General features: G+C 35.5%; 1 protein-coding gene across 1 annotated transcript; it reads left to right on the top strand.

The window, feature by feature from the left end:
* The first annotated feature begins 1,130 nt into the window (after positions 1–1,130).
* Positions 1,131–4,759, top strand: LOC127091538 (MDIS1-interacting receptor like kinase 2). Its single transcript, XM_051030208.1, has 3 exons — positions 1,131–1,459; positions 2,903–4,201; positions 4,282–4,759. Exons 1-3 carry the CDS (start codon positions 1,216–1,218, stop codon positions 4,605–4,607), a joined length of 1,869 nt encoding a protein of 622 aa, XP_050886165.1. The 5' UTR covers positions 1,131–1,215; the 3' UTR covers positions 4,608–4,759.
* The last annotated feature ends 4,961 nt before the right edge of the window (positions 4,760–9,720 follow it).

Raw genomic sequence — 9,720 nt, 5'->3', positions numbered from 1 at the left:
GATAAAATTCATCCAAATCATTGAATCATAAAAATTCATCAATTTATAAATATCGATTGATTTATAAAATTCATTCATTACATAAAAATTAAGTTAATAAAATGAATTAAATACATCCATTTATAAATATGAATTGATTCAATTTATCCAACACATTTTAATGATACAACAGATTTTCTTTATCTACATTAAATCTATTTTAAAAATGAATTTTTTCAAAAAAAATTAATAAATTAAATATTAAAAAATCGGTTTTTTTCAAATATAAAAAATATTTTTTGAAAAATACAAAATTAATTTTTTTCCAAAAAAATATCGATTTTATTTTCGAAAAACTCATTATTTTTACGAATATATAAAAAAAAAAATTTTGAAAATAAAAAAAATCGATTTTTACATTTTTTTTTCTTCCTAAAATATAAACATATTTTTTCCCCAAAAATACAAAAAAAAAGTTTTTTCCCATTAAATAGTAAAAATATTGATTTATCTCAAAAAAATTAAAATGCAAAAAATTTAATTTTTTTATGTGAAAAATGAATTTTTCAAAAAAATAAGTGACTTTTTAAAAATAAAAAAAATTAATTTAAAAAAAATATCAAAATTTTCAAAAAATAAATAAATGGATAAACTAAAACTATGATAATGAATAAATTGGATTTGATATTCTTATGAAATTTTTAGTTAATTGTTAATTATTAATGAATTATTTTGATTCGTCCACTAACAGTCCAATCCATAGTGCGACGGGGGTGTTTATGTGATTATGGTTTACTTGAGCTAAAATCTAAGTTGTATTTTCTCAATTTTCTATGATAGTTTTTTTTTCTTTTTTAAAAACTCTGATTTAATATAAACTAAAAAAAATATTTTTATGTTTAAGAAAGTTGATCTTCATATATATATATATATATATATATATATATATATATATATATATATATATATATATATATATATATAAAAGATGACTATCAAATGAATATTATTACGAATTTGGACTTTTAAATTATGATTAAAATATTATATTATGATTATATATGAGTAAGAAAAATTAGAAGAAAAAGAAAAAGACTTTAATCACTCTAGCTGAGCGGGTATAAATATCAGCTATATATCCCATTGAAAATGCATGCATCATAATAAGTCTGTAATTCCCTTATATACTTTCATCGTGTTCAAATATTCAAAATTATTTCCAATAAGCTTTTACAAATGTCATGTCTTCTTTTGTTCTCTTATGCGTTTGTTGTAATGGTCACATTACCTCATGCTGCAGCACAAAACGATGACAGCCAAGTAGATGCTCTGTTGAAGTGGAAAGCAAGCCTTGACAACCAAAGCAAGGCGTTGCTCTCTTCATGGATTGGTAATAATCCATGTGGTTGGGAGGGAATCAGATGTGATAATAACTCTAAATTCATCTACAAGATAAATCTCAACAATATGGGATTAAGAGGTACCCTTCGTAGTCTCAATTTCTCATCATTTCCAAATGTCCGTCATTTAGCTTTAAGAAACAATTTTTTTTATGGAGTTGTTCCACACAATATTGACAAGTTAGTCAACCTCGAGAAACTAGTTCTTTATAATAATAGTTTTTCTGGCTCCATTCCTCGGGAAATTTTCAAATTGATCAAACTTGAGACTCTAAATCTTGGTAATAATAGTTTTTCTGGCTCCATTCCTCGGGAAATTTTCAAGTTGATCAAACTTGAGACTCTAAATCTTGGTAATAATAGTTTTTCTGGCTCCATTCCTCGGGAAATTTTCAAGTTGATCAAACTTGAGACTCTAAATCTTGGTAATAATTATATTTCTGGCTCCATTCCTCGGGAAATTTTCAAGTTGATCAAACTTGAGACTCTAAATTTTGGTTATAATTATATTTCGGGCTCCATTTGTGGTGAAATTGGAAAGTTGATCAAACTCAAGAGACTATATCTTGAAACTAATAGTATTACTGGCTCCATTCCTCGAGAAATTGGATCTTTAAACCAACTCATTGAACTTGATTTGTCTCACAACCATCTCTCTGGCCCAATCCCTTCGACCATTGGAAACTTGACCAATTTGAAATATCTTTATCTTTATAAAAACAATCTCACTGGTATGATCCCAATTGAAGTCACAAAACTCAATTCTCTTTTACTAATCCAATTGTCGACAAATAACCTCTTCGGACCAATACCATCATCTATAGATAACTTGATTCATTTGAATTCTATTTGGCTTTCTGAAAATAACCTGTCCGGACCAATTCCACCATCTATAGGTAATCTGGTTAATTTGAACTCAATTTACCTTTACCAAAATAACCTTTCCGGACCAATCCCTTCATCCATGGGTAATTTGATCAATTTGAATTATATTTACCTTGAAATCAATAATCTTTCTGGACCAATTCCTCCGACTATCGGAAATTTGACAAAACTCAGTAGGTTAGCACTTTTCTCAAATATACTAAGTGGCAATATTCCCACCGAAATGAATAGGCTTACCAATATTGAAGTTTTAAGTCTAAGTTATAATAACTTCGTAGGTCAATTACCTCACAACATTTGTGTTGGTGGTAAGTTGAAATGGTTCACAGCTTCCGGAAATCATTTTACAGGACTAGTTCCAAAGAGTTTGAAGAACTGTTCCAACCTTTTTAGAGTTAGGCTCCAAAAAAATCAACTAACTGGTAATATAACAGATAGCTTTGGTGTGTATCCAAATTTGGTTTACATAGAATTAAGTGATAATCATTTTTATGGTCATCTATCACCAAATTGGGGAAACTGCAAAAATCTCACATGCCTTAAAATTGACAATAATAATTTAACAGGAACCATTCCACCAGAATTGGGTAGAGCAACAAATTTAAATGAACTTAACTTGTCTTCCAACCATCTTACAGGAAGAATTCCAAAGGAGCTAGGAAATTTAGGTTCATTGCTCCAACTTTCAATAAGTAACAATCGTCTTTTAGGACAAGTTCCTGTACAAATTGCTTCATTGCAGAAATTGTATAACTTGGATCTTTCATCAAACAACTTAAGTGGTTCTATCCCAAAACAAGTTGGAAAGTTGTCAATGTTATTGCACTTGAAATTGGGCAAAAATAAATTTGAAGGAAACATTCCTAGTGAGATTGGAGAACTAAAATATATTGAAGATCTTGATCTTAGTGGAAATGTTTTGAATGGAACCATACCAACAATGCTGGGACAGTTAAATTCTTTAGAAACATTGAATCTGTCACATAATAACCTTTCTGGTGTCATTCCCTTTAGTTATGGTGATATGTTAGCCTTGACAATTGTTGATATATCATACAATCAATTGGAGGGTCCGATTCCAAGCATTTTAGCCTTCCAAAAAGCTCCAATTGAAGCATTCAGAAATAACAAAGGCTTGTGTGGTAATGTTTCTGGCCTAATGTCCTGCTCAACATCAACTGGAAAATTTCATAGTGATAAGACCAAAAAAGTTTTGGTGTTAGTTTTATCCCTCACTCTAGGCACTCTGTTGTCAGCATTATTTGTTTATGGGATCAAAATATCCTATCGTTGTTGTCGAGCTTCAAGAACAATCGAATGCAAACCTACTGAAGAGTCACATGATCAAAACCTATTTGCAATATGGAGTTTTGATGGAAAAATGGTGTATGAGAATATTATTGAAGCCACAGAAGAGTTTGACAACAATCATCTCATTGGGGTTGGAGGGCATGGAAGTGTTTACAGAGCAGAGTTGCTTACAGGACAAGTTGTAGCTGTGAAGAAACTTCACTCATTGCAAAATAGAGAAATTTCAAATCTGAAAGCTTTTGCAAGTGAGATCAAAGCTCTAACAGAAATCCGACATCGAAACATTGTGAAGTTGTATGGGTATTGTTCACATCCATTGCATTCGTTTTTGGTTTATGAGTTCTTGGAGAATGGCAGTGTGGACAAGATCTTGAAAGACGATGAGCAAGCAACTAGATTTGATTGGAATAGAAGGGTGAATGTCATTAAGGATGTTGCAAATGCTTTATGCTATATGCATCATGATTGTTCACCTCCTATTGTTCATCGCGATATTTCGAGCAAGAATGTCATTTTGGATTTGGAATATGTAGCTCATGTCTCAGACTTCGGAACAGCTAAGTTTCTAAATCCGGATTCATCCAACTGGACCTCTTTTGTTGGAACATTTGGATACGCTGCTCCAGGTTAAATTATTTTATAGTTTATTTTTTCAGTTACTTACATAACAACTTTATAATTGTCTGCATCTCACTGTTTGTTACAGAACTTGCATACACAATGGAAGTAAGTGAGAAGTGTGATGTGTACGGTTTTGGAGTATTAATCTTGGAAATAGTTTTTGGAAAGCACCCTGGAGATTTTGTATCAACAATGGTGCAATCAAGTGGTTTAGGTGTTGAAATTGATGACTTGTCATTGATTGATAAGTTGGATAAACGTCTCCCTCCTCCTAGGAATTATATTGGGAAAGATTTGGTATCAATTATAAGGATTGCATGTCATTGCTTGACAGAGAGCCCGCGCTATCGCCCTACAATGGAACATGTTTGTAAGGAGATTGTAATGTCAAAGTCATCTTCAAGGGGTTAAGTTTGTACATAATATCATCAATAAAGCAAATGAGTGGTTTTTACTATAGGATATAAGTTTTATTTTCAGAATAAACTATACCTAAGAGTCAATGTTGTATTGATAATTCTCTCTTGAACTTATATCGTAAATCATACATATTCTTTTACGTCTTTAAACTTTGATGCACATGAGCATCGATATGATCAAAACAGAACTAAAAACTAACATTCCTTGCTGGTCTTTACTATTACTATACAAACACAAAAAATCCACTTTATCAAAGATGGTAAAAAAAATATTATAAGAGTGTAAAACAAAGAAACGAGAATGACTACCCGTTCAAACTAAATCTCATTAATTATAAACAATATTAAGATCATTTGCAAAAAGTTAGTTAAAAAAGTTAATTTGTTAAGCTACAAGTTAAGAATTAGTTGTTTATTATCGGTGTAAGCTTAGATTTTGTTGTAACTGATAACTTCCTTTCACATGTGAGCTTCTACTCATATATATGTGGAAGTCTCTGATGGTGAGAATTGAACCACTCCATAATCAATATCATCGTTCTGTTTTAATCATGAACACTCATTACTATAATACGGTATTAGCAAATAATTCACGGCGTCTGTCACAGCACGAAAAATATCTGAGCGTAATAAACGCTCGAAATACAAAAGGAACCATTTAATTAGTTTTGCAAATAAGAATGTTAGGTTACTGTATACGTGTGTTTTTCGACGCCATGAGTTTTAGTATGCAAAAGGATTCTTTTATAAATAACGCCCTGGGATTAACAGTTTGGTTGGAAAGTTGTTCTTCGACACTTCGACAACAAAACAATTCGACATTTCGACAAGATACCTGCAGATGAGAAGATGTCTTGGACAGACTTAGATGTTGTTTTTTCGACAATTCGACAGAGTCTGGAAAGAGACGTCATTTCGACATAAAGTATAATTTCAAATTCAAAAAGAGTTGTGATGTTTGGCAGAAGACGCGTGGAAGCATCTGGCGAAAAGGAATTATGCAGAAGAGCCAAATGTCATAGTATTAGGATTTGTTCGTTAATAACAGTTATTTTATTTTTGTATATAAATAGGATAGTGGTTATTAGAAAAGTGTGAAAAATTACTTGTACAAAATTCCTGCAAACACTCAAAGTACCCGTGTGAGAGAAAAGAGTCGTACTTGGAACATGTACGTGTAAACAACACCAATTTCTTTCAAAGTTTTATTATATAGAATTTAAAGTTCTTTACAAATTTCTTCTTGCATTTACCAGTTGTGTACTTTTCTGCATTTCTTTTCTTCGACACTCTGTTTCGTCAATTACTTTCTGCCATTTATCTTATTCGAGTCAAATTTACATTTATTTAAACAATTATAATCAGTATCTTTCGACATGAAAGACTTGATAAATAAAATAAAAGACACAAAGATTGTCCTAGAGATTTACGGAGTTATCTAGATTTTTTGCACATGTCCTAGGATTTGTGTGGTTGATCCTGCAAGTAACCCAATTCTACAAGTTTTGGAAAACCAGAGGTTGTTCGCCAAAAATCACAGCGAACAAATTGGCACGCCCAGTGGGACAGTGCGTAAAATCTGAAATTTAAATAACCTTTAGTCAAGTCGCCTTCTTCGTTGTATGAGATTAAGAAGCGGTAAATTAACCGTACCCAACGTAGAAAGACCTGAAGGAACAAGAATAAGGAAAATGGCAAATCAGCCAAATAATCCAAATGAATCCATCCCAGTATCCAACCCTATCCCTTCGACAGGAGGAAATGTGGGATCAGTCCTTGTATCAGAGGCTGTGTCTTCATCAACAGGGTCAATACCAGTGGTTTCAATATCACAAAATGCGCCTAATTCATCCATTAGGGCACAACAAATGCCCATTGGGACGCCTCCTCCTACAGGAAATGCCTCCAGGCCTTTTGTGACAAATTTCACCATGCCTCCGCCTGGTAGGGAACAACACTTCGGAATGCCAACTTCGGTGATGGCAAATTTACACAATTCACCGGTATTATATTCTGATTCTATGGCCAATATGTCTTCGCCATTACAAGGGTCAGGATACGGCGGAAACATGAGTAGACTAAATCAACAACCACTTTACGTGCCGCCGATAACGAATAATTCTGCGCAAGTAGTTAGACAACAAATGGACGAGAGTAACCATGATAAGGTCCAAATGTTGACTCAACAAATGGGGGCAGTGTTTAATCCTCTAATACAAAACACCACCTAAACAAACCAATTGTTGGCAGCGCAAATGACGCGCATTGCTGACTTTTTTGGGGTTCCTCAAACTCGACACAGAGAACAAGTGGTCCATAACCCCAGTGGTAGCGGTCCATAAAGAGCCTACGATAAATCAAATACCTTTAGGCAACCCTCAAACAAACGTCAGAAACCAAGAGGATGTGGTCGAACAGCCTCGTGTCGAAATCCCCATTTCACAAGAACCTAGGAGGATAGTGGTCCAGAAAGGCCAAGACGCGGATGCTGTGTTACAACAGCGAATCCGATATAATAACGTGCCTATCGAAAATAATTTAGCACCCATGGTCGAAACGATAATGGCACAAAACGGGGTAAACATGGGATTGCAAAGGCCTAGTTACGCTTCCCCACTGTCAGAATATATTCTGCAAGAAGAACTGCCACCAAGGTGGAAAGTTCCTAAGTTCACCAAGTTCTCAGGGGACACTAGTGAGTCCACCATAGAACATGTGGCACGTTATCTGATCAAAGCGGGAGAAATAGCCCGCAATGAGAATCTGAAAATAAAATATTTCCCTAGTTCCTTGACGAAAAACGCGTTCACTTGGTTTACATCTTTGCCTGCAAACTCAGTGTATACGTGGACCCAATTAGAAAGATTGTTCCATGAACAGTTTTACATGGGACAAACAAAAATAAGTCTGAAAGAATTAGCCAGTGTTAAGAGAAAACACTCAGAACCAATAGACGATTATCTAAATAGGTTCAGATTGCTAAATGCTAGATGTTTCACTCCAGTGCCAGAACATGAGTTAGTCGAAATGGCCGCAGGGGGACTAGATTATTCCATAAGGAAGAAACTAGATACCCAGTATTTGAGGGATATGACACAATTAGCAGATAGAGTGAGACAGGTCGAAAGGTTAAGGGACGAAAAATTCAGAGCAAATAAGAATAAAAAAGAAACGGTGGCCTACGTAGGGGTTTGCCAAGATGATGAGTACGACGAAAACGAACAAAGTAATTTCGACGAACAAGAGATTGACTTAGCAGAACTAAAGCAAGGCCCACCTTACTCGTGTAAATTACTAACTCCGTCGAACAGAAACCCAGTCGAAACCAATGATAAGTTCCCCAAAAGAACTTATACATTCGACATCACCAAATGTGACAAAACTTTCGACTTATTGGTTAAAGATGGTCAATTAATAAAACCACCAGGCGCTAAAGAACCGCCTATGGAACAATAGAAAAAGAGGGGTTTTTGTAAATACCATAATTTTCTGTGCCATAAAACGTCTCCTTGTTTCCTTTTCAGGGATCTCGTTCAAAATGCTATCCGTGACGGAAGGCTGAAGTTTGGTGACAAGCCAAAACAACAGATGAGGATCGATTTGAATCCTATGCAGCCAGTCGAAGCCCATTACGCTGAACCATCCAGTGTGAACATGGTGGATGTCGAAATTGCTCTTGATGGCAATCTCGAAATGGTGGAAGTTGTTGGAGAATTTGACACAAATATCAACATGGTGGAGATTGCTGATGATCTCGCAAACCAGAACGAAGTTGAAGTTACTGAAGGCTTTGACGACCAGAATAACATGGAAACTACTAAAGGTTTCGACAAAAAGGACAGTGACAATACTGCCAAAGATGGTGCGGTTCGACAAGGAGAAAATTGGGACTGCTTGGGACAACCAAGTGGAAAATACGACTATCTCGTGAAATACAATGCGTCGGCAAGTTCACAGATCGACATCAACACAATCCAACCAAGCGGTTGGGGAGATGTTCCTTCAGACAACGATGAAAAAACGTCTGAGACAATTGAGAATCCCTCTATTATAAAAAGGAAGGTTACTGAAGACCTCACCATTAAAAACAAGGCTACTGAAGGCCTTAATCCTGATCAAGCGAAAACAGGTGAAGCTGCAAACTGCATCAACACCATGGGACCTTTCAGTGAAGAGGTCACAAGAATCAAAGCAGAAGTTGTGAATGGTCCTGCGAAGCATATGACCAGAGGGATTCTGCACAGGATAATGGAGGACCCCAAAAGAAATTGGAACAAATGTTGTTGCAAACATGGTCCCAGGAACATATCTTGGTGCTGCTGCCCAGAAAAGGAGTCGGACCAGATACCAAGAGGTGTCGAAGTCGAAGAAGAAGGACTCATCAAGAAAATGAACGACTTAAGCATTGCTGACAAACGAAATGTTGGGATAAACATGGTGGAAGTGTCTCAGAAAGACCAAGCCGAAGTGGTCGAAGCTTTTCGTCGAAAAGAGTATGAAAGGCTGGCGTACCCTAAAGAGGAGGAAAACCTAATGGAATTCATCAAGAGGTGCCAAAAGATGAAGACTGAAGTAATGTTATGCCCACGCTGTAGTGCAATCATCGACAGAAAGTCAGCAACAAATCTAGAAGCAGTGGATAAAGCCAAGAGGAAAGAAAATTGGGGGACGACAAGATATGACCCAAGAAGAAGTGACCATCACCAATGGAGACATGGAGAAAGATATCATAACACTTGCAAACCATCTAACAAAGCAACGGATGACAAATGGGTCCAACCCATTAGAGATGCCCAAGTGCGGGGAAAATGGAGAAAATTCGAGGTGCAGAGAGGCGCTTCGATGGAAGGCAAGAAGGAAATGGAGAAGCACAAGCCAAGACCATACCCTTCTGAGAACTACAAAGGAAAAAACCTTATGTCAAGATCTCAATGGAGAAGATTCCAGAGGCAGAAGAGGGCAGAAAAGGAGGCTACAGAAAAAAGCGTGAATGAAAAAGATACGGACAGCAAAGACAAGGCAGAATCCAGTAACAATCCTCAGATAGCAAGCAGAAAAGAGACTACCCACCAGACCAATCCTGGCAGCATTGTCGAACCAGTAGC

The sequence above is a fragment of the Lathyrus oleraceus genome, chromosome 6 (assembly GCF_024323335.1).
Source record: "Lathyrus oleraceus cultivar Zhongwan6 chromosome 6, CAAS_Psat_ZW6_1.0, whole genome shotgun sequence".
Taxonomy (NCBI): domain Eukaryota; kingdom Viridiplantae; phylum Streptophyta; class Magnoliopsida; order Fabales; family Fabaceae; genus Lathyrus; species Lathyrus oleraceus.
The sequence above is the reverse complement of the archived record's forward strand: the minus strand, read 5'-3'. Positions and strand labels throughout refer to the sequence as shown.

Bases quoted from the DNA above. Each gene is read 5' to 3' on its own strand.
- LOC127091538 (XM_051030208.1), top strand. From the start codon at position 1,216: ATGTCATGTCTTCTTTTGTTCTCTTATGCGTTTGTTGTAATGGTCACA. The intron at 1,460-2,902 runs GTACCCTTCGTA...ACCATCTTACAG, and splicing joins CAACAATATGGGATTAAGAG to GAAGAATTCCAAAGGAGCTA. The intron at 4,202-4,281 runs GTTAAATTATTT...TGTTTGTTACAG, and splicing joins ATTTGGATACGCTGCTCCAG to AACTTGCATACACAATGGAA.